This window comes from Bos taurus, chromosome 19 (assembly GCF_002263795.3).
Source record: "Bos taurus isolate L1 Dominette 01449 registration number 42190680 breed Hereford chromosome 19, ARS-UCD2.0, whole genome shotgun sequence".
Classification (NCBI taxonomy): domain Eukaryota; kingdom Metazoa; phylum Chordata; class Mammalia; order Artiodactyla; family Bovidae; genus Bos; species Bos taurus.
This window is the reverse complement of record NC_037346.1, coordinates 14648373-14675362: the sequence shown is the minus strand read 5'-3', so window position 1 is coordinate 14675362 and position 26990 is coordinate 14648373. Positions and strand designations below refer to the sequence as shown.

The window sequence follows — 26990 nt, the reverse complement described above, 5'->3', positions numbered from 1 at the left end:
ATATCTTGCCCTCATTCATGTTTAGCTCTCTTAATACCTTGTGGCATCATGTTCAGTGAGATTGGAAAAGTTTCTTTTATTCACAGTTTTGTAGGGTGAGGTTATACATAGGTTTCATGGTATTGAGATCAGGTTTTATACAGTAAGTTTCTCTCTGAATGAAGACTCACGAGGCCTGAAAATTGGTCAGGTGGACCTATAATGAAAATATACCCAGTCTGAATTCATTTTCTCTTTTATTCTACTTCAGGAGAGCCTAAGTTTTGTGGAAGGACTTATGTTTGTGTTCTGCAAATAAATGTCAGTTTTATTATTCTAACTTTAATGGAAAACAAATGTGGAGACACTAGTAAATGTGGTTAGACTCAGTTACATGGGAGACAAAGGAAAACAACATTTAATCATTTTTGAAAAGTATGTGAATTTGGTCTTAGGCTTAGTGGCAACATTCCACTGAAGGAGTGGGAAAGCAGATACTCCAAATATGAAAGCACAAAACTTCTCAAATCCATAGCTCATTCCATAGCTCATGCTGTGTTTCTGACAATAGTTTCTGCCCCTTCTGTATATGACCTGATTCCCTGGTAAAACTGCCCAGAGATAGCGTCTCTGCACAATGGCCTACCCATCTGCCCAGTCATCTGACAGCCACCTGTGTCTGCTTTTTGTCTATGCTGAGGTTAAGTAATACAGCAGAGAGTTCATAGGCACACCTGTGAACCCTCTTGATTTCTAACTGGCTAGAACCTAGATTAGATTCTAGATCACTTTCATCTCAGGATTTTAAAATAATGTTCATTCACTCTCATTACTGAAGTTTATTCTTCTGTTGAGTTTTCTTTGTGTCTTCAGTCCCATGACATACCAGACTGGGGTGTGGAATATCTAATAACTTTAACTGATAGTTTATTAGTCCTTTCTTCACCATTTTGTGGTTCAGTACAGTATGTACAAAATGTACTTTAAAGTTTTAACAGTAAGCCCTGCATAGCAAACAGATCATGATGCCTTTTAATGGTAAATAGTATTCAGTAGTGCAACAGCTGCAGTCATGGGCACATCAGCCCATCATAGCAAGGTACACAGAGCTGTAAAGGCTAAAAGAGATCCTGCTTTTAGGGTTAGAGTCTGTGTAGGTTGGGCAGAACCTGTTTAAGGTAAGACCTTGGGTTTGGGGAACTTACCTGTTGGAAAGACTGAAAGGCCTCTGAAAATACTGTTGGCTGTTTCTGGCATCTGAAACTGTAGAGAGTAATTCTGTCGAAGACTGCTGGAGGAGGAGGGCATCTGGGGCTTGTGATAAAGGTTTCTGGGTGGTAACCAAATTGATCAGTATAGCATGGCAGGTTGGTTCTGTATTGACAGAAAAGAGATCAAATTACCTTTGCTGTGAGTTTTCTGATTTATTTTGCCTAACGTGTAAAACTAATAATAAGGAAGCTACCTGGAGCAGGAACAGATGCAGTATATCTTAGCATCATTTTCCCTTGACCCAGTGGTCCCTGTGAAGCACACGGCTGCCAGTGACCCTCTCCACAGGTCCTAGCAGAGTTGTAATGGTTGCTTAATTCTTGCTGTGCCAGTGCCCTGTTAGACACGTGTTTACATCACTAGTGTAGAAGAGCTTGCATTGGTATTCTTTCCAAGCAGAAAAGCCCAAGTCCTAACAGTGGTCGCCAAGTCCCTGTATGATCCAACCATGTCTTCCACCTGCTCCCTACCTCATTGACTTCATCTGCTACTGCTCCCCTCACTCCACTTGGCCACACTGGCTTCCTAGTGGATCCTCAGACTGACCGGTATGCTGCTACCTCAGGGCCTTGGAATTGGCTGTTTCCCACGTGTGGGATGTTCCTTCTCCCAATTGTCGTATCTGCTTGACTCATTGCCTCCTTCAGGCTTTTGGTAAAACAGGACCTTTCTGATAAGGCCACCTCACTCTACTCCCAGTATTCTTGATCCCCTTTTTCCTTATTCTCCCCCGACCCTCAGAGCACTTATCCATTTTAAATACTGTTTATTGTACTTAATTCATTTTTGCCTCTCCCCCTCCCACCCGTCACCCCCTAACCCAACGCTTCCTGACAGGAACACAGACTTCAAAAGGGCAACAGTTTTTGTCCTAGTTTTTTTTTCCTTCATAACTTATTCCCCAGTGCCTGGAACAATGAATCTTTTTGCTTTCATTTAAGAAAGTGTTTACAAGTATCTGGTGCCTCCAGTTCTTGAACCAGACTTAGCAAGGCCATCTCCTCATCATAGCAAACGGTGTCCCTAAACACACTCTCTGCCTCTTGTTTCTTAGTGGCCTTGCAGTCCTCCCACTGCTCCTTTAATACCTTTTTACCTGGATGGGTCATGTCGTGGTTTAATCTGAGGTCTACAATCACAAATTCGTTTTTCTCTCTAGTGGGCAGACAAACATTAGAAGCTACTGCTTTCTTTACTCTGTTCATTGATAATTTCAAAAGGCACAGCACATTAATGGACCTTATTTCCAGGACTGGTGATAACTAGGATAATAGAACATGTGACTGTTCTAACGTTTAGGGAACTTTTTCTGTTACTAACCTATGTTTTTGTGCCACTTCAAAATAAAAAAAATTGTTACCACACAACTATTAAACCATTATCCTAATACCATCAAATTATTTGTATAATATTCTCAGAATAACTTTGAAAACTCGAGGGTGCTCTGTAAGTGCTCAAGCCCCAGGGAAAAGCAGAATCGTTCAGATATCTGACAGGAAATGGAGCTAAGCAAACCTTTCTGGGAGACCAGAAAAAAGCCTGTTTCCTAATTCTGATGGAAGGAAGTAAAGTGATAAGGAGGCACACTTTGAAAGGAAGGGCAGAGAGGGATGTCTTTGGCCCGTGGATGAATCTCATCGTTCATTCTTTGCTTTCAGAAAATAGTTCTTTTCAAATAATACTCAAAACAGTCTAACTTTTGCCTTTGAAAAAGGGAAAAAAATTTTTAAAGGTAATGGTCCAGCACGTCCCAATTCCAGATTTTTCTGCATGTGCTATCAGAAGAATTTGCTTTTGGGGGAATGGGGGTGGTTGTTTATCAGTTCGGAGGTAAGCAGTAAAAAGATTGGAAATCCTAAACTGAAATTCACTTTGGAATGGATGAGGTGTCACATGCTGGCACTGGAGGTTGTCTTGAGAGTTGAAGGGTTTGAGTTCAACCTGACTCTGTAGTTCAGCTGGCTTTAGTGGTGGCTTTGGGTGGACTTCGAAAAGAAGCTTCTTGAAAGAGTCCCTCCACAGAGGCAGTCTTTCATGAAAATTGTGACCTTTCTACTTTTTTCCAAATGGCTTTGAAGGAAACGGGAATGCCTTTTTTTTTTTTTTCTGAAGCAGTAGTTGAGAGTCTAACTTAAGTTGCAGAGAATTACCGAATTTGATTCCAGTAGTTCAAACCCTACTGTGCTTTGGGGTTCTTCTAGTGCATACAGCTTTTGGAGACCATCATTCTGATTTACTCCTGCCTAAATCAGAGGTTTTTAACAGCTTTTTGTTGGCTTGTTTTAATATATATTATTTATTTACTTATTTTCGGCTGTCTTCATTGCTTTGCACGGGCTTGTGGCAAGCTGGGGCTACTCTGTTGCCATCCACGGGCTTTTCATTGTGTTGTCTTGTGGAGCACAGACTCAAGGGCGCACAGGCTTCAGTGGCTGCAGCATGTGGGCTTAGGCGTTTCAATTCCCAGGCTCTAGAGCTTGGACTCAATAGATGTGGCTTAGTTGCTCCATGGCACGTGGGATCTTTCTGAATCAGGAATGCAGGAGAACCCGTCTCCTGCATTGACAGGTGGATTCTTTACCACTGAGCCACCAGGGAAGCCCAGTTTTTACCAGTTTAATCTGAGAGTCTTCTAAACTAATGTGTGTCTATACCTCTTTACATCTTAATCTTCTCTTTGGTGTTCTGGCGATTTAATCTGCCTACACCCCAGTTCATGGTGTAAACTATGTGGGAGGTTTCTGAGACTGAGATTGAGCAGATTGCGTGACAGAATGGGGACTCCGGGAGGAGGCAGAGCTGCATCAGCTTTAGTAGCTTTTGGTTTCTCCTCACCTTTCAAAAGGAGAAGGAAATGGCAACATATTCCAGTATTCTTGCCTGAGAGTCCCGTGGACAGAGGAGCCTGGTGGGCTGCTCTCCATGAGGTCGCACGGAGTTGGGCACGACTGAAGCAACTTAGCATGCATGCACTGGAGAAGGAAATGGCACCCCACTCCAGTATTCATGCCTGGAGAATCCCAGGGACGGAGGAGCCTGGTGGGCTGCCGTCTATGGGGTCACACAGAGTCGGACATGACCGAAGCGACTTAGCAGCAGCAGCAGTAGCACCTTTCAAAAACAAGACTCGCTAAGAGAGGTTGTTTCTTAGGTTCTCATTCCCATTCTAAAACCCAGTACTATGAATACCACTAGAAGATTTATAGTTTAAGAGATCATCCGGGGGTCTCTTCAGAGCTTTCCCTTCTATTCTGAAAGCCTCTATTCTGTAAGGAGGTACAGATAGACATTAGTTAGCCTTGGAAATATCAAATGCTGAAGTGCAAGTTGTTGCCCAAGAAATTAGGGTTTTGAAGCTACTGCTTTTATTGGGACGAGTGGAACCTGTCAAATTTTCCCTGTAAAGGACTCTACTGGCCACATACTCTTAACAGTGAAAGTAAACAGGTATGGCTTTTATCTATCATAAACAGCAGATAGGCACTCTTTGAGGGCTGTTCAACTGCCATACCATCCATCTGATCTATTGGGTGCACTAGGAAAAAAAAAATAGAGGGTTCTTGGTTGAATCTTAGCCTTGGAAGTAAACTAAAGATGCTTCTTCAGGTTAAAATGTAATTAGCATTGGAGGAAAGTAAATTGCTATTTTCTATGGTGGATGGTGGCACTAGTGGTAAAGAAGACACCTGCAATGCAGGAGACATAGGAGATGGCAGGTTCGATCCCTGGGTCAGGAAGATCCCCTGGAGAAGGGTATGGCAACGTACTCCAGTATTATTGCCTGGAGAATCCCCATGGGCAGAGGAGCCAGGAGGGCCACAGTCCATAGGGTCGCAAAGAGTTGATCACAAGTGAAGTGACTTAGCACACACGCATGGTGAGTTGCATGCCTATTCCTGCTATATTTTTAACTCTATTCAGACACTGTCAAATATTATAGATAGACCTCTTTTGTCAGGATGTCTCTGAAAGGTCTCAGGTAGTTTATTGGTCAGTAGGATTTGAAGTGGAAGACCATATTTAAACTAAAAATGATAGGTATTTTTTCACATTGACTGGGAATGCAGCACTGCAGGTCGATTTAACTCCAGCAGCTAGCAGAGAGCCTCTTCTGCTTGAGTCTCAGATGACATATCACACAGTTGGAGGCAGTGTCATTAAAAACCTGTCACTCAGAGCCATTCCTCTAGGCTCTGTTACTATATAGTGTGGTGCTTAAAACACATCTGAATCATCATTCCTCAGACAACTGGTGAAGGTTGGCGTCACTGCCTGGTCCTTGGTTCGACCAGCCTGCAGATAATCTCTCTCAAAGCTAAATAGAGAGGAAGAAAAAAGGGGGAAAAAATTCCTCAGAGACTGGGAAAGGTCACAAGTGACGTCACAGAAGAGTAGATGATACACTCTCAAAGGTGAGCTGTGTACCGCTTGCCTTGAATTTTCTTGTGGCAGTGCCTCCTGTAGTGATCTGTGGGGAGAGGAGTAGGTAGAGGCCCCGTTTGCCAGAGTTCAGACCGAGTTCATCTCGTACCTTTTTATAGCACTTTTGAGCGCACTGGAACAAGGTTAGAATATTAATTCAGCCTGCTCATCTCCAGCTGTGCCACCAGAAAGGGGCTGCAGCCCCTGCAGCAGGCTTTCTGTACTATGGAGAGAAACTAATTGCTGGTTACAGGCTGAAGCTGTCAGGCTGCTCTTTCCCCAGCAGCCACTGAAAGTAACTTGTAAAATTCATTATTATTATTAAGCGTTTCTAGCCCACTTTTGTGTTTTCCAAGTGCCTCATAATCACTTCTTTTTGCTCTTCCTATTGATGTCCCTGAGAAGCAAGTAAATATTGTTGTGTCCCCATGTTGCTCGTGGCAGACCAGAGGAACACAGGATTTAAGTAATTTGGTTCTTGGTACCATCTGGGATCTGCTTTAGGCATCCTCAGAGCAGAAACTGAGGTGTGCACCCTGTTCCTAAGCTCACTGAGCCCAGTTCCTCACTGCTTGCTTTATCATTTGCTGAGTGAATATTTAGGGCTTTTATAGATTTTGGCTGCAGCTTACATAAGAGGTACATTTTGCATAGTGTATTCACACATACGGTACATAAAACTAAAACAGTTTCAGGAGCCATTACTTACTCTTAGTGAGATACACTATGACATTTTCTATTCTATTACTTATTTGGCCACACTGTGCAGAATTTCTTCGACCAGGAATCGAACTCACGTCCCCTGAAGTAGAAGCATGAGTCTTAACCACTGGCCCTCTAGGGAAGTCCCTTCTATTATATTTTTTTATGCCAGTTACGTCCCACTAAACAAATTTTAAGAATCACCAATTGGTCGTGACCCACAGTGTTTAAAACCACCTTGTTAAGAAGTACTTGAGGCTGAAGAATACACGTGTATTCTCTGGAGCATCAGTTTTGTTTACAGATAAGTGAAGAAGCACATTTCATATTAAAATGCTTGGATTCATTATGGGATAGCAAGGAAGTTCAAAGAAATTTTGTTCTTATGGGCTACTTCATACTATGCCCCTAATCCTGATCCTTACCCCTACCTCCACCCCAGTATATATGTCCATTCTTTCTTCCTCTGTTAAAGGAGGTACACTGGGAAAAACTTAAGAAGTACTGTCCTTTTGGAAACTTTAGTCCGGGTTCATGTCTTGTCCAAGCCCAGTGGCCGTCAGGAACTTAGAGCCATGTATTTTACAGTCATTATTCTTACTGAGCCTTTACTCTGTGCCAGTCACTGTTTCAGAAACTGAGAAGAGAGTAGTAACAAGAGACAAAAATCCCCTACCTTGTGGAACTTGCGTTTTACTGGAGGTGTGTTATGTGGCACAGGGACAGGCAGTGCACCAATAAATCAGTAAAAATGTGTGACAGATAAGAGCAATGGGAGAAAAAGCAGAGCTTGAGCTAGGGAGTCCTGGAGGTGGAGATTGGGTGGTATGATTTCATAAATACGTTGGTCATGGAAGACCTATATAAGAAGATAATGCTTGATTAAAGCAAAGACCTAAAGGAGGCCAGAATAAACATTGCAGATTTCTGGTGGGAGAGGATTTCAGACAGAAGAAACACAAAAGGTTATGAGATAGGAGCATGCCTGGTGTGTGCAAGGCACAGCAGCTGGCTCCCATGGCTGACGCGAGAGTCCCAGCATGTGACAGCAGAGAGGTAACAGGCATCTGACCATAGGCAGTTATAATTTTGGGTAATCATTGGAGGCTCAAACACGGAGATATCTATGAACTGACCTACATTTTAAGATCACTCTGATGCTGTGTTGAGAAGAGGCTGGGAAGTTAGGTGTTGAAGGTGGGGAAGACAAGTGCAGAAGCAGAGACACCATAGAAAGCCTTGCAGTATTTCATTTACTGGGTTTGGAAAGTCAGCAGGAGGTTCCATTTAGGGATGAGGAGAGGAGATCAAGAATTTGGTTTTGGGCATGTTCATTTTGAGGTATCTGTTAGTTATCCAGGTGAAGATACTAAGTAGGCAGTTGGATATGTATGTGATAATTGATTTGCCATAGGCAGGCTAGACATCACTGTGAAAGCTCTTAGAAGGTACTTCTTCAGCTTGTCTGGATTAAGTCTTTCTGCTCTGTACCTGTTGGGATAGTGAATTTCAAAATAAGAAAACAAAGAACTCCCCTTTCTCCCTCTGAAGCAATCAATATCATACTATAAGGTTTACTCAGTTCTATTTCAGAGTAGCCGCCATCTGGGTTAAAATTGAACTGGCTTCATACTGTGTTTTCCTTGATTCTTTTTTTGGCCTGGACTCCTGAAGAGTTATTGGCATATTCTTAGAGACTCGTATTCTTTGGGTTGTGTCTCCCACCTGTGTTACTCTTGCCCCACACCTAGATGCTATGTTCAGTGACTTGGAACCAGGTGAGCCCACGTGTCGCCCTGTTGCCCCAGCCTTGCCCTGTTGTGTGTCCCTGTGCCCAGTGCGCCATGTGAGTGGTGAAAGGATGTTTGCCTATGAGTGATAGGGAGGTTTAAAAAAAAAAGGTTGAGAAACCAGTGTTTCATTCCATTTGGTCAACTTCTTCCCTTTAATCAAAGGGAACAAGTATTTATTGAGTCACTGGGATGTGAGTGAAGATGAGAGCCCCTGCATGAGCAAGAGACCGTGTTTTGTGGGTGAGGCATAGATAAATGCTTATTTATGCTACAGTGGAAGTTCATGGTGTGGGTGCGATGGAGGGGAGTTAGAACCTTCCTGAGAAATCCTTGTCAAGCTTGAACTAAATCTTCAGATTAAATAGATATTTTCCAGACAGATAAAGCTTTAGGAAAAGAACATATTAAGCAGAAAGAACAACATTAGTGTTTGGAGAGCAGGAAGTTATTTTGATATGCTTGACGTTAAGGAAATGACTAGAGACATAGGCAGGGGCCACATCCAGGGGAACCATATACGTTTGAAATAAATGCAGTTCTAGCCTGCATTTTACAGGCTATGTTTTACTCTACAAAAGAGGAAAAGTTTGAGAGCAGCAAAATGCAGATTTTGAAGAGCTAATGTAATAGAGATGAACCACTTCTTCCAAGGAATGCTCTGTGCGTTGATCCTATAAGAAGATGACGTTTGACCAGGAGCACAGTCGCAAGAGGAATCATTAAACTAACAGTTTCCCAGTAAGCCTTTCTTTAAAAATCTCTCCTGATATCTCTCATTAGCATAGTTGTAATACTACATTTGAGCATGTGAAAGATTCAGGTAAGTCTAATGTGGTTATCTTAATTATGAAAAATTCTGAGTAAAGTGTACAGCAGAAAATGGTGAAAGAAGAGGGAACTTTTCTTTAGGAAACATTTGTTCACAGTACTTAACTGTAAGTCAGGCACCGTTCTAAGTGCTCTGCAAATATTAACTTGCCTCATAACGACCCCATGCATTCAGTGCTGTGGTTATCTCTGTTATTTAGGCAAGAGACTGAGCTGAGTACTCCTGCCTCAGGTCACACAGCTAGTAAGGAACAGTCAGCATGGTCAAGTGGTCTGGTCTGGTCCCTGAGTCCATGTTCAAAACCACTGTGTCTGCTGCCACCAATTTGGGTGTGCCAGCTTCTCAGATAATTTATCTAGAGCAGAAACCCAGGGATAGGCTTTAGGGTCTCCTGAAACCCCTAAAGTTTTGGTGGAAACATTGCATGAGTTTTATATGTTTGTCAAAAGGGTCCTCAGGGCAGAATGGTTTAGCACTGCTGACCTAGAAGAGCTTTCACATCTTTTCCATGGTTAAAGGGCTCCAGTTGGTTTAAGGATTCCCTAAGAAGCACAGGCTATTTATACGCTCAAGCGGACTTCCTAGGTAACATTGTTCTAAATTAATTACTTGTCTGGTTAGTCTTCTTAGAAACTTTTTCAAAAAATAGGTGTGCCAGGTCCCAGAAATTGGTTTATTTGTTTGTTTTTTAAATACAGGATGGAGTCGAAGTTTCTGTTTTGAAAAATCTCTCCAGATGATTCTAATATAAGTCTTTGGTTAAGAATCATTAATATTATCTCCTGGAGGACATATAACCCACACGAGCCCACTTGTACCACCTCCAGTTTGCACTTCTGAATGCCCTTTTCAGGGCCTGGCACTCCCTCAAGGTGTTCTTGGTGCCCTTATTTGCAGTAAAGAGTTCCCCTTCTCTTAACTGCTGAGTACCAGATGAATTAGAAAATACATCTTTCCCGGAGACCTGCAGCTGGTATAATCTTTTTGAAGTGATGCTCTAGTACATCTTAAAGAGTGTCAAGGTCCCTCTTTCCTGAGGTTAGTTACTCTGGTTGCATTCACCAGACTCAAGCTTTTGGGGACTCCTGCTGTCCCAGCATTTTGGGCATCAGATTATGTGATAGAGATTAGAAACTCTTAGGGGTTGGTAACTGCAAGTTTCAATGCCCAAGTTTCAAGGAAAGTAACTTGATAAATTCTTCTGGGAAGGAGTAGAAAGATATCAAGTAGATACACCCAAACCAAATTATGGAGGATGAAATAAAGTTTAAGGTGGAGAAGATGAGTTGATAAGTGTAGACATGCTTGCCCCCAAGAAGGTGGGAGGAGAATGGTGGTGCTAGATAAGCACTTTTTACCTTTATTTTTTTAAAGAGAAATAGTCATGGTTACTGATTGTAAAACTCACCCAGAGAAATATTTTTCTGTGGCACTAAGAGCACAGATAGGAAAATCACCAGTGACAGAAACCAGTGGGAAGCATGGTTTCAAGCAGTTTTTCTCCTATGTCTCCCCTCATACATATTTGCTTCTTACAATCTGCCTCAGCTTAGGCAGATTTTCTGAATGGTGTTTCTGAATGGGGCAACCAACAGTATTGCCCCTAAACACAAGTATTATACGTATTGTAGCTTAAAAATATATATATATAAATAGCTTCTGCTGGATTGATCAGGCCACGGTAGAATCACAGCCTGTGCACATCCAGAAGTTTGTGTTGTGAAAAGAAAACTCATTTCTTGATTCACTCAAAGGCTTTGCCTTAGAGTCATCAAATTTACGAGTGTTTGACCCAAACTTTTATAGCCATATGACTTAGGAAGTAAGAAAGCACTTTAAAACTCATGTCAGAAAAAAGGTAAGGGCATTATGACACCAGTTATTATGGAGAGAGAAAAATCACTGTAGAGTCAAATTTGCGTTTGAATCCTGGTTTTTCTGTGTGCTTGCAATGTGGCCCTGAATGTTACTTAATCTTTCAGTTCTTCATCAGGAAAATGAGAGGGGAGTACCATTTACTACTTTGTTTGGGATAGTTATAATGAGGATATCATGAGTTATAATGAGGATTAGAAATACCTGTTAATACAGGTACTTAGTGATAGCAACAGCAACTACTAAAATAACTGAGTAGACTATTACAGGCATAGAATATTTGCCTTGAATTTATCCCTCATGGAGTGGGCAGAGTTGCAGGTTGTCGATCGATGGTGCTCTGATAGTGGAGTAGGTAGGGGCATACTTTCCAGTGTATGGGCTGGTGTGTCTTAATTTGGGGTTTCCTGTACTGCCTAAAGAGGAAGGAAATTGGATGGTATATTTCTAGACAGTAACTGTTCTTTCCCTCCTACCTGCCTTCTTATGATGTCCTAATTTTCCCTTCCTACTTTCCTGGCAGGTGGCTGTGAAAAACAATATTGATGTCTTCTACTTCAGCTGCCTCATCCCACTCAACGTGCTTTTTGTAGAAGATGGCAAAATGGGTAAGTGTATCCTCCTGTCCTGCCAAATATACCTTCGCCCTTCCTCTGAACGCCAGGTGGAGCGTATCCCCAGAAGTTCAGTTTATCTTGAGGTTTAAAAAAATGGGGGATGGCTATTCTAAAGCTCTGATAACTGCTGATTATGTATTTGCCTGAGTCACAGTTGATCTTGCTGTGCTGTTGGTCTTTAAATCACAATGCCCACTGTCTGAATAAGCCAGTCACCACAGCAGACAGTAAATGGCTTGGTGACAAGTAGATGTGGATTGAAATCTCAGCTTGGCTATTTGTTAGCTTTGTGACTATAGCGAGATGCTTAGTTTTTTTGAGTTTCAGTTTCCGCGTTTACAAAGCAAAAATAGTTTTTTGTAATGACTTGAGATAATATGTGCGGTTTTAGCACTTAGCCCTGTCCTGAGTTCTTACTGTCTCAAGATACGAATTCAGTGATTTATAATAAATTGTTAGTACTCCCCATGTGGTGGTTGATATTTCTCTCTTCCCTTACTTAGGAAACCACCAGCTAATAAAACTAGCTTATATTGATACATATTAAGTTGTATTGGCATTTTATTGGTTTGATTCTTACAATAACTCTTTGGGTAGTATAGCAGGTATAATATATGATGGAATTAAGGATCAGAAAGGTCAAAAGACTTACCCAGAATCACCTAAATAGGAAAACTGTGGAGCCAAAACAAGCCTAGTTGTAAAGTCTTTCCCAGTGTATCTTAGTGCGACTCATGAGGGATTAATTAACCTGGAGCGCAGCACTGGTACATAGCTAAGCATTGGCTCGTCTCAGACTGCCACTGGCTGCACTGCTGGAGCCAGCACGCCAAAGGGGAAATGGTACGAGGGCTCAGATGTCAGACTGTTGCCAGATTGTGCACACCCAGCCTTTACCTCTGCTTCCCCCACAGAGCGCCAGGTCTTCCTTGCAACATGGAAGGATATTCCCAATGAAAATGAGCTTCAGTTTCAGATTAAGGAATGTCATTTAAATGCTGGTGAGTGATAACTCTAACTTCCATTTTCATCTTAGTATATTCAGTTAGATAGTTGAAAATTCTGTCTTCTCTTTACCTATCTCTTTTTTTCACAGCTACCTATTTCTAGTGAGTAAAGGGTATATTACTTTGCAGACTTCTCATTAAACACTTGGGATGTTTTGATGGTAGGCACTAGATTAGCTACAAAGCTGACAGATTTAAGAACTAGAATGGATCCACATGCCCAGTTGTCTAGTAGTTGAACATGGATCAGTCATGTTACTTGAACATTCTAAGCATCAGGTAATTGGCACTTGAAGATATGTGCTGTCCCAAGAATTAAAAGGACTGTTTGTCCTCTTACATCAGCCTTCAGTAGTGACTCTGTCTGAGATCCTTGTTTGGAATCCTGTGTTTATTATTAAATAAGACTACGTCATAGTTGATTAAAGCCTAATTTGTGGCCTTTTTCTTTCCTTGAGTCAGCTGTCATATGACGATATGACCGCCTTAATCACCATTAAAAAGTTATAGCTGCCTTAGTAGTTAGTTTTACTATTACACTAGAACTTGAGCCTGGGAACCGGAGAGGAGAAACAGTACCCACTGGCAGTGCCTCAGGCTTTGTTTCACTGAAGCATCCTCAGGCATGGAAGGGAGCCCTAAGCTGTTCAGGGTCTTGCCTTTGTCCCAGTCTCTCCTTGAGGTTAATATAAGACTTTATGAGTTTGAATGAGAGTGAGACCTGATGCTAGTCAGTGCCGCCTCTCTTCATTCCCTGTCACTTCCTCCTTCCGGCATGCTGCCCTCCCACTGTGGCTAGAGTGTTGCCCTGGGAGAAAGGCAGACAGAAAGAAAGAAAACAACTCACTGGCTTCGCATTTCAACTTGTTCTTTAAAAATTTTTTGGTAAAAAATTTTTTTGCAGGGAGTGGGTGTGCTCTGTTACAGGTCCATCCTCTGTGTTCCAGGCAGATTTTTTTCTTACAGGGCTTCTCTTAGCCCTTGGAGAGGTACTTGAGGAAGACAGTCTTCTGTAGTGTCCACTGCCGTGACAGTTTGTTGATTCTCTTCACAAATACCACATGCCTTCTAGGTTTCTCAGCCTGACTGGTTATGTAGCTATTAAACAAAACCAGATTTTTGCTGAGTTTAAAAAAAAAAAAATCGTATTTAAATTGAGCTGTTTTTTATGCCATGTTCTAGGTAGGTGACGGTGTTTGCTGTCTCTCCTAGGCTCACTGGTTAGTTACCACAAGCCTCATTTGACGAGTTGGGAGGTTGGACAGTCTTACGTTTTTTAACCTCTTTTTCAGGAAACTTGCGCTGCAGAACCCACAGTGGCTAATAGCTAGGATTATAGTCACCCTTGTGTGGTCAGTCCCAAGTCATTTCATATATTACACTCCTGAGAACATTTGTCCCTCAGAAAAGGGTTCTGTGGTCATAAGATTGGGAAGTACAGTGTATGATGGGCCTGTCTTAGAAGTTGCCATTGCGCATAAGCACACTAGAAGCTGAAGCCTCCCGCACTGAGGAAACCACTGTAACTCAGTATCAACTGAATGTTTCCCTATGGAATTTAAAATCACAAAATGCTTATTACTAACGTCTTACGGAGAACCAGTGTTCCTTGAACACATATGATCAGGAAAACTCTGGCCTAGAGACAGCAGAGAAAGGCCAGAGTCCTGGGAAAGCAGATTTGGTCTCAGAGGTCTGGTGTGAAGGAGACGTGATTTTTCAAAAAAGAAAATGGAAATTTGGATGATTGAGGGTTTTAGTCTGGCCTGTCAGATTAATAAAGAAAATCCCCCTGCTTCCAGATGGGGGCTCCGAACCTTGGTGTACATTTGTGATCTTGCCAAAGAAAAGGTGTCTGGCCTTTCTCCCAGTGGAGCTGTGTCTTCTGATGTAAACAGAAACAGTTTCCCAGAACAAATTCAGTTTTGAACAGTTCAGCCATGGCCTCATGCCACTTCCTCCCTGCCTTGGGTGCTCCAAATACCAGCGAATCAGTTCTCCAGTGGCACCCTGCCCTGTGGTAGTGCAGCACACGGAGCCCAGGGAAAATTCCCAGCCATGTCCTCTTCTCCGGGAGCTCGAGGCCATCCATCATTTCCCACTGAATCACTGCTGATCTCTTAAAGACCATTTCTGCAGCTAATCCTTTCTAGCTTTTCCTCTGCCTCCACCCCGAGGTGTGGAGTACCTACCCCAAGCTTTTCTTTTCCTTCCAGTCTGAGGGCTCAATTAACAGGAACGTTTTCAGGTTTAGTGCCTTCTGATTCAACACCCTGGGTTGAGAGCTAAAAATACCTCCTTTCCAGCTGATCTGTCCTAATCACAATAGCACCAACCCTTTAAATAGCTTTTCTGTGCCAGAGTAGACATTTGACAGATGGTGCTAACACTCTGAGGCTACAGGAAGTCGCAGGCTTAAAGTACTGACCAGCCTAGCATTGAGCTTTTACTTCTGCTCTTCCATTTCTTCTAGAGAAGAAAGAAGAAAAGAAACCCTCTTACTAAGCCTTAATAATTTATCAATTCTTAATAGAAAAGTGTATATGATAGTGTGCTTATGATGTGTCACCAGTGGTGTGAATACTGGAAAATACTGGTTCAGAAAAGGCACCCAATTGTATGGGTCTCCTTGCTTCCTGGCACTAGTCATATCTGGGACCACTGTCTTAAGTACATAAGAAATAGCTGCATCTCCAGCCATATCCAGAAAAGAATCTTTCGGGCAAGTGTCCTGCAAACCTATTTTTTAAATTAAGTGCTTGATTTTCTTTGAAAAACTCAGAGACATGTTACATGTGTATTTTCTAGTTAGGCTCTCTAATAAGGGACAGATATTTCTTCAGGCACAGGGAATAGGTGAGGGTGAGTTCTGTTTCTTTGTTTGGTCATGGTTCTCCCCATTTCATAAATACAAGTGCATTGCCAGTCAGCACTTAAGTACAATTTGGTTGTTCAAATGATTTTTTTAAAAGGTGTTCTTTTTAGCAGTCACAGTGGTTTGCAACTTGCTGATGACTGTGTCCCAGCTGGGTCCCTTCCCGCTCTCGGAGTACCTTCTCACTCTTACGGCTGCTGGAAGAGGTGCGACCTTAGCTAAAGTAGGAAGATGAGGGAGGGAAGACCACATTCCCATCTTCTAAGATTTTAGGCCTCAGACCCAAAGCCAGATTTGAGGTAGGAGACAAATGAACCCAAAGAAATTACATCTTAATGCATGTGTAACTGTATTTGACTGTCTTTTAATAAAAACTCTTCTCCTGTAGGGCAGATGTCAGTGTCTTACCATTACATTCTCATTCTCCAAGTCTCACAGCTATAAGATTCCATCGTATTTCCCCAGGAATTCGGATATGTTTAAAAAACAAACATACACAAAGAACTGTGACGTTTTGTCAAGAAGTATATCCCAGTCTGGCTGGGAAGCTTCTTTACATTGGCTCCCATTGCCATTGTTTTGTTTTGTTTTTTTCTGATTTGGCTGTGCAGCATCTTCATTACTGTGTGTAGGCTTTCTCTGGTTGTGGCAAGCAGGAAATACTCTTCATTGCATTGCATGGGCCGCTCCTTGCGGTGGCTTCTCTTGTGGAGCACAGACTCTGGCGTGCATGGGCTCCCTAGTTGTGGCTCACAGGTTCGAGAGCGTGGTCTCGGTAGTCGTGGCACACAGGCTCAATTACTTTGCAACATGTGGAATCATTCCAGACCAGGGATCAAACCCATGTTGCCTGCATTGGCAAGCAGATTCTTATCCACTCTGCCAGCAGGGAAGTCCCATTGCCATTCTTAATGAGTTCACTTAGCAGAGTCTGGTTATCCTACTACCTTCAAGCCCTCTAGCTCAAACCTGCAATCTAAGGTTTATAAAAATTGCCTCACAGAGACTTCCCTGGCCATCCAGTGGTTAAGTCTCCACACTTCCAGTGCAGGGGTGTGGGTTCAATCCCTGGTCAGGGAATTAAGATCTCACAGGCTATGTGATGCAGCCAGAAAAATTGACTCACACATAGTTATGTTATAGAACCCTCTTCCCTCCATGCAGTATTCTGATAGAAATCACGCTAACAGCCATTCAGTAGGAGCAGAGCCTAACCGGAATGCTTCCAAACACATTAAAGTTCCATCCATTCAACTTGCTTATTCCATCTGGCTGTTGGCCATGTTTTTTAATTCTGGAGTGGGTGAGTGTGTATGTGTGTTTGGGTGCTTCCATTTCTTAGCCTATCATCTCTTTTTTAGCCCATCACCACTTACTTAGCCTGTCACCTCTTACTTAAAACCATGACATATCTGTAGGCATCTGGGCCTTGCTCTATATATTGTTTAGAACGTGTGCCTGTGCAGCACGGTAGAACTTCAACAAAAGATTCTGTCGTGTGTATTTTCTGTTTCCTTGGAAATGGGCAAGCCTTGAAACTTGGAAATGGCTTTTACAACTTAAAGCAATCCTCCTCGTGTTAAAGACGGTCCTGTCAAAAGATGTAAGCCAAACTCCAGCTGGTGATGTTGCCTAGCAACTCAGTCTGAGCTGCAAGAGCCCTTCATTGTGGGAACCAAGGTGACAGCCAGAACTGCCTGACCCCCCAGAAGGTGATGAGAAAGTATATTGAGGCTCCCTCCTCTCTCAGTCTTGTGCGTAACGACCTTGAGATAAACATTTTGGCTTCTCAAAGAGAACCCATTCTTGAGTTACAACTACTCTGCTTGGTGTTAGTGGAAACTGGAAATAAAAGGAGGGAAATTAAGCCATAACTAAGAGTGATGCAGTTGTTTAATGAATGGGCTTTAGTACCTCCTGCCCTGAGCGCTTGTTGGGTTGAATGTGGAAGAAAGACATGAGGGCAAGAATTAGCTCCAAAATTAGACCACATCTAAATAGATGTTTATTACACTCACAAACATAGAAAGCAAAATTATGGTTACCAAACGGGAAAAAGGGAAGGAGGAGAGATAAATTAGGAATATGGGATTAACAGATACATCAGTTCAGTTCAGTCACTCAGTCGTGTCCGACTCTTTGTGACCCCATGAACTGCAGCACTCCAGGCTTCCCTGTCCATCACCAACTCCCAGAGCTTGCTCATACTCATGTCCATCGAGTCAGTGATGCCATCCAACTGTCTCATCCTCTGTCGTCCCCTTTTCCTCCCGCCTTCAATCTTTCCCAGCATCAGAGTCTTTACAAATGAGTCAACTCTTCGAATCAGGTGGCCACAGTATTGGAGTTTCAGCTTCAGCTCTTCCAGTGAATATTCAGGACTGATCTCCTTTAGGATGGACTGGTAGGATCTCCTTGCAGTCCAAGAGACTCTCAAAAGAGTCTTCTTCAACACCACAGTTCAAAAGCATCAATTCTTTGGCGCTCAGCTTTCTTTATAGTCCAACTCTCACATCCATACATGTGATATATACCACTATATATAAAACAGATAAAAAGGATTTAATGTATAGCACAGGGAACTATATTCAATATCTTATAATAAACTATAATGGAAAAGAATATAAAAAAGTATATATATACACACACACACACATATATAAGTATCTGAATCATTTTGCTGAACACCTGAAACACAGTTTTGTAAATCAACTGTACTTCAAATAACTAAACAAATAGATGTGAGGTTTTTCTGGCAGATTTTTTTGGGGGGGCAGCCTAACAGCTTATGGGATTTCAGTGTCCTGACCAGGGATTGAACCTGGGCCACAGCAGTGAAAGCTTCAAATCCTAACCACTAGATCACCAAAGAACTCCCCAGAGAAAGTTGGCTTTGTTTGTTTTAATTGAAGTGTAGTTGATTTAAATATTGTATTAGTTTCTGCTGCACAACAAAGTGATTCAGTAGTGTGTGTATATACACACACACGTTGTTTCAGTTGCGTGTATATACACACACACACATACATGTTTGTGCATTTTCTCCGCCATGGTTTGTCACAGGATCTTGAGTGTAGCTCGCTCTACTCTACAGCAGGTCCTTGTTGTCTGCCCATTCTGTATACAGTAGTTTGCATCCGCTAACCCAAACCTCCCCTTCCATTCCTCCCTTACCTACCTCGCCCGTGGCAACCACAGGTCTGTTCTCTGTGTCTGTGAATCTGTTTCTGTTTCATAGATACGTTCATTTGTGTCATATTTTAGATTCCACACATAACGTCACATACGATATAATACGGTATTTATTTTTCTGACTTACTTCACTTAGTATGATAATCTCTAGTTCCATCTGTGTTGTAGCAAATAGCGTTGTTTTGTTCTCTTTTATGGCTGAGTAGTCATTCCATTGTATATATGTACCACATCTTCTTTGTCCATTCATCTATAGATGGACATTTAGGTTGTTTGCAGATCTTGGCTATTGTGGATAGTGCTGCTGTGGACATAGGAATACATGTATCTTTTTTAATTATAATTTTGTTTGGATATTTGTCCAGAAGTGGGATTGCTAGATCATATGGTAATTCTATTTTTAGTTTTTTGAAGAACCTCCATATTGTTTTCCATAGTGGCTACACCAATTTACATTCCCACCAACAGCATAGGAGAGTTTTCTTTTCTCTACATCTTCTCCAGCATTTGTTATTTGTAGACTTTTAAATAATGGCCATTCTGACTAGTGTGAGGTGGTGCCTCATTCTAGTTTTAATTTGCATTTATCTATTATCACTATCTGTTCGTGATGTTGAGCATCTTTTCATGTGTCTGTTGGCCATTTGTATTTCTTTGGGGAAATGTCTTAAGTAATGTTTTTTAACGCCTATGGCATTAGGCACATATTGGCATCTCCAACACCTGAGTCAGAGGCTTATTCACAGATATTGATGGCAGGTACTCATTGTGTCCCAGATACTGTGAGAAGCACAGTGATGAAAAACTCTAGGATCCCTGTGCTCAGAGGGTTTACCGTCTAGGAGAATAGAAAGACCATCCATCACAGCAGCCTTCTCCCATAGAGTATGACTGGTTTTTATGTGGGGAGAATTTAGTTCCTGAGTAATTTAATTCTTATTAGAAACAAATGTAATAAACTATCAACAAAGAACTGATGTTTATCATCTCTGTTCTTAAAGTTTCTCTTTCTCTGGTGCTGCAGCATCTCATGTTAGCAGTCAGAGAACAAGGAGAGAGAAATGACCTTTAATTGTAGAATGTCATGTCTCTGTGCTGTACGTAGGCACAAGGAAGACCCCAAACATCAACCTGTTCTTCTCCTGTGTTGATGGCTACAAAGGCCTCAGTGGCAGTCGAGGTTACAGGCCTTGGAATAATCATCTTTGCACAACTTCAGTCTTTCTCAAAAACTTTTGTTAAGGCACTTTGTTTCGTTATTAATTTGGGGTATAGTCCCCAGAGGCTTAAGAAATCATTTTCGTGCTTTAAAACAAACAAACAAACACCTAAACGTCAAGGTTAACAAATTTGATTTGCAGGATTTCTGCAACTGGCACTTTTCTGATCCTGGCACGGGAGGCCAGAGTGGCTCGTGGTGGAGTAGTAGTGACTTGGGAAGTATTGTAGATTCAGTCGTCAGTCTTTGTATCCCTATGGATCTGGGACCAACGTTCCAGAAGTGAATCCCAACATGGCAGTCAGACATTCACCCATTTCTGTCTCTGTCCACTTCAGTGCATTTTTACCTGTCTAGCTCCTAGTAATAGTTTAAGGGTACCAATGGCTTAGACCCACCGTAATCTCCACAGGTAGTTCTCAAACACTGCTGCTTAGTCGCACCTTCTTCCGTTTTCTGGCCTGGAATGTGGTGCATAGGCACTTGGAGAGCTTCCTCACACTTTGCTCTTGTGGGAGAAGGGCTCTCTGAAATGTGCTCACATGCATGTGACGGTGCTTATCAGGGCTAATTGAGCACACATGGCTCATGGCGTCCTTGTTGGGTTTTGTAACTGAAGGTGTTGCGTTTTGAATCTGTGTTTCTAGACACTGTTTCCAGCAAGTTGCAAAACAACAATGTTTATACTATTGCCAAGAGGAATGTGGAAGGGCAGGACATGCTGTACCAATCCCTGAAGCTCACTAACGGCATTTGGATTTTGGCCGAGCTACGTATCCAACCAGGAAACCCCAATTACACGGTAAGGCCTTTTTCAGAATGGGTGAGATGGGTTCATGGAGGGAGGTAAGAGCCCTTTCGTTTTTTTTCTTAGCATTTTTTAATTTGCCAGGAAAGACCTGGTGGAGTTGCTGCACTCCCCAGATATCTAAAACAAGCAGTCAAAAAAGTCCCCAGTTGCATTCGTAGAAGACCTTGTTCTGCCTCCATTCACCAGGAAGGGGCCTCTGGCTGCTGGAGTGCCTCAGACTCCTCCAGGTGTATACAGAGCTGCTCACAGAACCTGCAGCTCCATCAGTGTCGGTTAATGCTCATCTAGCGTATCTGTGCATGTGATACTGTAACAGGCGCTAAGAGGATTGTTTTCGTAGCTCATTTCAAGCTCATTCCTGCTTTTGGATGTAAGGATGTCAAAATGCCTGTACATATGATCCTCTTTAGTGATATTGTATGTCCTAAATGCTTGTTGAAAAACTAAGGCAAAATGGGACACACCTTTTATAGCCTGAAAGGGAACTTTAGAAAACTTCTTCAGTGCCACGCTGGACTAAAATTGAAATCCTGGCCTTATTTTTAGGGGAGGAGCCAGTTGCTTTGTTAATCAGCATAGCCGTAATACCCTAGGCACTGGCCATTTGTTTACTGTTGTAAAATACCGTCTCCCAGTAAGATGCTGCTTGTCATCTGCATTTTGTAAAGTATAAGAAAACCCTTGGGATAGGGGAAATACCATATTCTTCTATTATGTTCAAGGCTTTTGTACACTGTTTTGAATGAGGGGAAAGGAAAGTGATAAGAAAAATAAGGTTCAATAATTGAATAACTGATAAAGCTTTATAATCAGTAGATTAAGTGAACTTTTTGGCCATTTAGCCGAGAAAAGTCTGTGACTCCATTCCTTAGTTTTAAGGCAAATGTGTGTTCATTAGCATACATCAAGGAAGTAGTACCACCCTGAACTGAAAATTCTTAGTTTCCCCTTGAAGTAAGCTGGACAAGTGTGTGTGTGTGTGAGTGATACTACGTCCCATCTAACTAGATTTTTTTGCCCAAGCATTTGTGAGCTGAGAAACTTGAGGCTTCTCCCATAAACGGTACACTCCTCCCACCCACCTCCGCCGCCGCCAGTCGTTTGTCTTTTTTTGTAAGAAACTATCCTGTCATTTTCTTTGAGTTCCCCAAGAAAGGGAAAGCCTTGTCTGCTCTTCTGGAGGGACAGGTTTCTACTGTAAAATCAGGTCTTGTAAAATAACTCCATTTACTTCCCTAGAACTTTTCTCAAAGTATGTGTATTTGTGTGTGTGTGTTTTTTATCATTCATTATGTAATTGTCTGCAGTATTCCATCTCAGCTAGATTAGAGTAGCATGATTACCCCTAGATTGCAGATAAGGAAACCAAGGTCCAGAATGATTAATATCTTATTCAGGATCACAGAAGTTGTTGGTAGGTAAGTTGTGCTAAGAATTCAGATATCTGAACACTTCCTGTCTTCTTTGTGTTCATTAAGGATAGTGGGAATTTTGACAAAGACCTCTTAGTAGTTGCATAGTTGATTTAAAATGTTTAAAACCTTTTTATTTGGAACTAATTTAAGACTCACATAAAGTTTTAAAAATGGTACATAGAGTTCCCATATATCTTCCACTGAATTTTCCTCATTGAGAACATCTTACACCCATAATACAATTCACCAGTTTTTACATCATTATTTTTAGTTTATTTGGTTAAGGAGTGTACAGTACTATGAAATCTTATCACATTTGTGATAATCACCACCACGATCAGGAACAGAACTGTTCTGTCGCCATGAAAAAACTCCTCCTTGCTATCTCTTTATAGTTACAGACTCACCCCATGCCTAACCCGTGGGGATCACTGATAGGTTTGTTTGCCATTACTATAATTCTGTCATTTTGAGAGGGTTCTATAAAGTCAGGTCCTATCCTTTTCAGACTTTTTTTCCCCACTTAGCGTAATATCCTTGACATCTGTCTTAAGTCATTGCATATATTAATCATTTGGTGTTTGTTGGGTTTTTTTTTTTTTGATGACCAAGTAGTAGTACTGCTGCTGCTGCTAAGTCGCTTCAGTCGTGTCCGACTCTGTGCGACCCCAGAGACGGCAGCCCACCAGGCTCCCCCGTCCCTGGGATTCCCCAGGCAAGAACACTGAAGTGGGTTGCCATTTCCTTCTCCAATGCATGAAAGTGAAAAGTGAAAGTGAAGTCGCTCAGTCGTGTCCGACCCTCAGCGACCCCATGGACTGCAGCCTACCAGGCTCCTCCATCCATGGGATTTTTCACGCAAGAATACTGGAGTGGGGTGCCACTGCCTTCTCCAGAGTAATAGTACACTACATGATAAATCACTTCCTTTGTCCCCTTACTATATGTCATGAAGAAGGTTTGTTTATCCCCGGGGGAAGAGCCCTCATAATCTCTAAGTAGCTCTTTCTCACCTAGAAAGATAACTTGTCCCAGGTGAAGAAGTATGTGTTCCAGGCCATAAACCTGAAGTAGATGTTTAAGTCCTTGGCTTATTACCTAGGCAAGGGAGGCGAGTCTAGGTAGGTGGCATTCCTCGGTGGTTGGTGTTAAAAGATGTGACACATAAGTAGGTTAGTGCTTCGAAAAGTTAAAATCCTGGAAAGACCTCTTTTCCCATATAAAATGAGACCACAGTCCTAAATCAGATTTTTTAGCTTCTTTTTTTATGTACATTTCCTTCTTGCTTTCTTTAGGAATTAGCCAAAAAAAATTTTTTTAATGTGTTCCAGCTTGTCTTAACTGTACTTGTTGGAAAGCAAGGAATGGATTTAACCCTAAACTTAACCTGTTGTTAAAGGCTGGGGTGTCTGGAGGAGGGAGGTAATAGAACAGTCCAGAGAAAGAGATTCTTCCTTCTCTTCTTACCCTCCCTTCCCTCCCCTCCCTCTCTTCCCCCCTCCAAAGAGCAGCTCATATTGTCTGCGTCTAGACTCCTGCCAGTGCCCACCTTGGGCTTTTATTGAGGAAGACAACATTCTCTTATCACTAGTGAACCAAAAGTGGATCTCCAACTGGTTGGAAGTTCCAGTACTGCTACAAAGATGTGACAAAATACAGAACTGTATTTGGGGGAGGAGGAACTACTCCCCTCTTTAGTCTGGGAGTTAACTCCCTTAGCTGTTCTTACTGGTTTTAGCTTCCTCTCCTCCTCCTCTTCTGAACCCGCATACTTTCCCATGAGAGCTGTCTACAACACTGACAGTGGAGAGGCTGGAGGAGGGGCAGAAAGGCAGGGAGGGCCTAGAGCGGCAGCTGGGACCAAAGTGGGGGGCGTTTTCTATTTATATTTGTATTCTAAAATTAGTTATACACTTTGTTTTACGTGTATCAGCACTGTCTTCCTAATGGATGTCGAGCAGCAGTTCTGGAAATGCCTTAGAGAATGTATATTAAAGCTGTAAATTTTAAATAGAGCCTCTTGTGATGTTCTTTTTGTTTGGCTTGGTTTTGCATTTTTAAAATCTCACTCAGTTCTGAGGATGTGAGTTTTCTCAAGAAGTTTAGGGTTGACCAATCATCTTCCTGACATTTTTACCAAAAATATTCTCACCTCTTTGAACTTGGTTAAATTGTTTAGTCTCTAATAAGACAATAAAGAGGTAAGATAATGTAAAATCTTATGGTATATCGTTAAAGACAACTTTTGTTCATCTACTTTAATAAACAAGCGATGATGTCAGTAATACAGAAAACAGAGATTAAGTGTTCTGGTTCTTAATGCAATTTATATGCTTGTTTTGTTAACGTTATTGTGAATCTGGTGAATTTGCCTAATCTGGTACAATTCAGGAGTCCGAACCTAGGTTTAAATTTTGCGCTTGTTGACCCACAAAGTGAAAATCTCAGTGTTCAGCATTGAAATCTTTTTACTATTTTAATTTGGTAATTGTTAGACTAGACAAAGAGGTGGTAACAGACAAGTAGAGTGATATGAGAAGTATCTGACCAGCCTGAATAAGAGGCAGAAGCTGAAAGATAACACTGTTGACATAAATGGTACAGTTACACTCGGTAAATGTCTCTTTAGTGTTAGTGTTAATCGCTCAGTCGTGTCCGACTCTTTGCGACCCCATGGACTGCAGCCCACCAGACTCCTCTGTCCATGGCATTTTCCAGGCAAAGGATACTGGAGTGGGTTGTCCATTTCCTTCTCCAGGGGAGCTTCCCGACCCAGGGATTGAACCCAGGTCTCCTACACTGCAGGCAGATTCTTTACCATCTGAGCTACAAGGGAAACCTGTGTTGGTTCTTACCTTCATTCGCTAGCAGTGTATGTTCTCTTCTATAATACAGGGAAGACTAGTTCCTTGGAGCTGTCTAGCTCCTGCTTTTATTTTACTTAGTTATCCGTCCTCCTGAATTGGGACTGAGATAACCATCCTTGTGAAGACAGAAACTGGAACAGAGAGATGAAATGACCGGCACGTTAAGGGTTTTAGCCCTTCGCTTTTCACTTGCTTATGGTCCCTGTGACTCCTGGCAAAGCAGGAAAGCATCTGTCCCCTACAGTGTTTCCTGGGAATTATTTCCCAACTTTGCAGACCCACGTAGAATGTGGGTGGAAACACAGCACAGCTTGACGTTGATTAAATTGAAATTCTAAAACCCACAGAACCTCCTATCAGCAGGGTCTCTTTGTTTGGCTGCTCAACGATAGAAGCCCTTCTCCCCTTGTATCAGAAAGAGCTTTCCTTGAACTGAGTACGTGGATACCTTTTGAGCGAATGCCAGCCTCCGTGCTAATAATCTTCCTTCTCCTTTTCCTCCGCACAGCTGTCACTGAAGTGTAGAGCTCCCGAGGTCTCCCAGTACATCTATCAGGTCTACGACAGCATTTTGAAAAACTAATAGACTGGTCCGGTGCCCTCCAGCCACCCTGTGATCGGTGCAGGCCAAGAACTCTTGAACTGGAAGAAATTGTTATCGCCATGTAGAATCTGAACCTGAACACACCGAGGCTACCCGCCAAGGTAGTGACTAGTCTAACCTGTGCTAATGTTAGGGCACCGCCTGTTGGATAGTTTAGCTTCCTGTGACCGTCTGTAACCACTGCTTCAGTCACTTCCCACCTCGTGCCACCCGCTGCTCTCTGTCCTCACTTGTGGGCTTCTCCATGCTGTCCTTAGAGTGGCTGCAGTTTTGAGTGTAGTTTGATATTTTGTAATCGAGACCTCGTTTCAAAAGCAGAAAAAGACAACAAAAAATATTAAAGCAAGGAAAAGTGTCACTGAAACGTAAACTGCACTTTATTGTTTTATATTTTTGCACATACGAGAAATTGAGGGATAGTGTGTAACTGAGAGAAGTGTTAAGACAACCGCACAGTCCTGGAGGGAAGAGACACAGTTTCTTGCCACCTCGTGGCAGCCTTGTTCCTGATCACTTTCTTTTCTCTCCAAACTCCTTTTCCTGTGATTCCTCCTGCCCTGTATTTTCATCTCCTTTGATGCGCTGCAGCTAGGAATGGTGGTCTTCCTTGAATGGTGCTAGAGGGTGTAGGAAATGGGGCCTTGAGGCACCCAGGCTGAGAAGAAGAATTTACACAGTCCTTTCCCGAGGTCAAATCCGAGAATGACACTGACAAAAGAATTTCAGGAATCAAAATGCGCCCCCCACCCCCACCCCCATCTCCTGCTCTGGATTTAATTTAATCTCAGATCCAGTTGACATCTAAAATCTTGGTTTTAGAGTTGAAACAGACTTACTTGAAATAATAACTCATCCAACCTTGTTTTTCTAAAAAGGAAAAAGATAAAAGACAAACAGGACGTTACCGCCTGAGGACTGTTGACTGTTCGGTAGCAGAGGTGGGGGGCTGTGTCTCCGAATCCCCATCAGAGTTCTCACTGCGGGACCCTCTCGTCGACTTTCTTTCCTCGATGCCTTTCTCCTACCTTTCCGGTGCCTGCTTCCTTATGGCTCTCCTCACACTCCACGCAGATTCTGGCGCTCCATTCATTGGCATCCGGTGGCAGCAGAGTCTCTGTCCAGGGACTTGAAGGTAAACCCTGAAGCCAGAATGGAGGCCCCTCAGTGCTGGAGGCCAGCAGGGTGGATGTGGGGAGAAAGTGAGCTTCTGGTGCCACACAGTCATCCCTCGGCTCTCTCACCCGCTCGGCACTTGTGTTGCTTAGGCTCCCAGGCGGTTGAGATCACCTCAGAGGGCCAAGTCGTCCTTTTCTTCTCTCAAAAGATCAGGAAACGTGAGAACCCCTGCCCCCCTGGACACATTGGGTGTGGCTGTCAAAGAGTGCTCTGTGCCTGGAACACCAGTCTGTCCAGCAGGGTTGTCTGTTTCACCTGTGGGCACTGCTGCTGCCCAGCACTGGGGATTCCGGGTCCATGACTGAGACTGCTTCTCAGATGCCCCCGCTCTCATC

At 42.5% G+C, this 26990-nt stretch overlaps 1 protein-coding gene across 7 annotated transcripts in view; it reads left to right on the top strand.

The window, feature by feature from the left end:
- Nucleotides 1–25849, top strand: part of AP2B1 (adaptor related protein complex 2 subunit beta 1) — a 114305-nt gene extending 88456 nt beyond the window's left edge. For 6 of the 7 annotated variants that reach the window (XM_059877728.1, XM_059877727.1, XM_024979626.2 and 3 more), the window contains 4 exons: nt 11396–11480; nt 12404–12490; nt 20430–20584; nt 25384–25849. In XM_059877728.1, coding sequence (XP_059733711.1) covers nt 11396–11480; nt 12404–12490; nt 20430–20584; nt 25384–25458 — 402 coding nt within the window. In that variant the 3' untranslated portion in view covers nt 25459–25849. 7 annotated transcript variants of the gene reach the window in all.
- The last annotated feature ends 1141 nt before the right edge of the window (nt 25850–26990 follow it).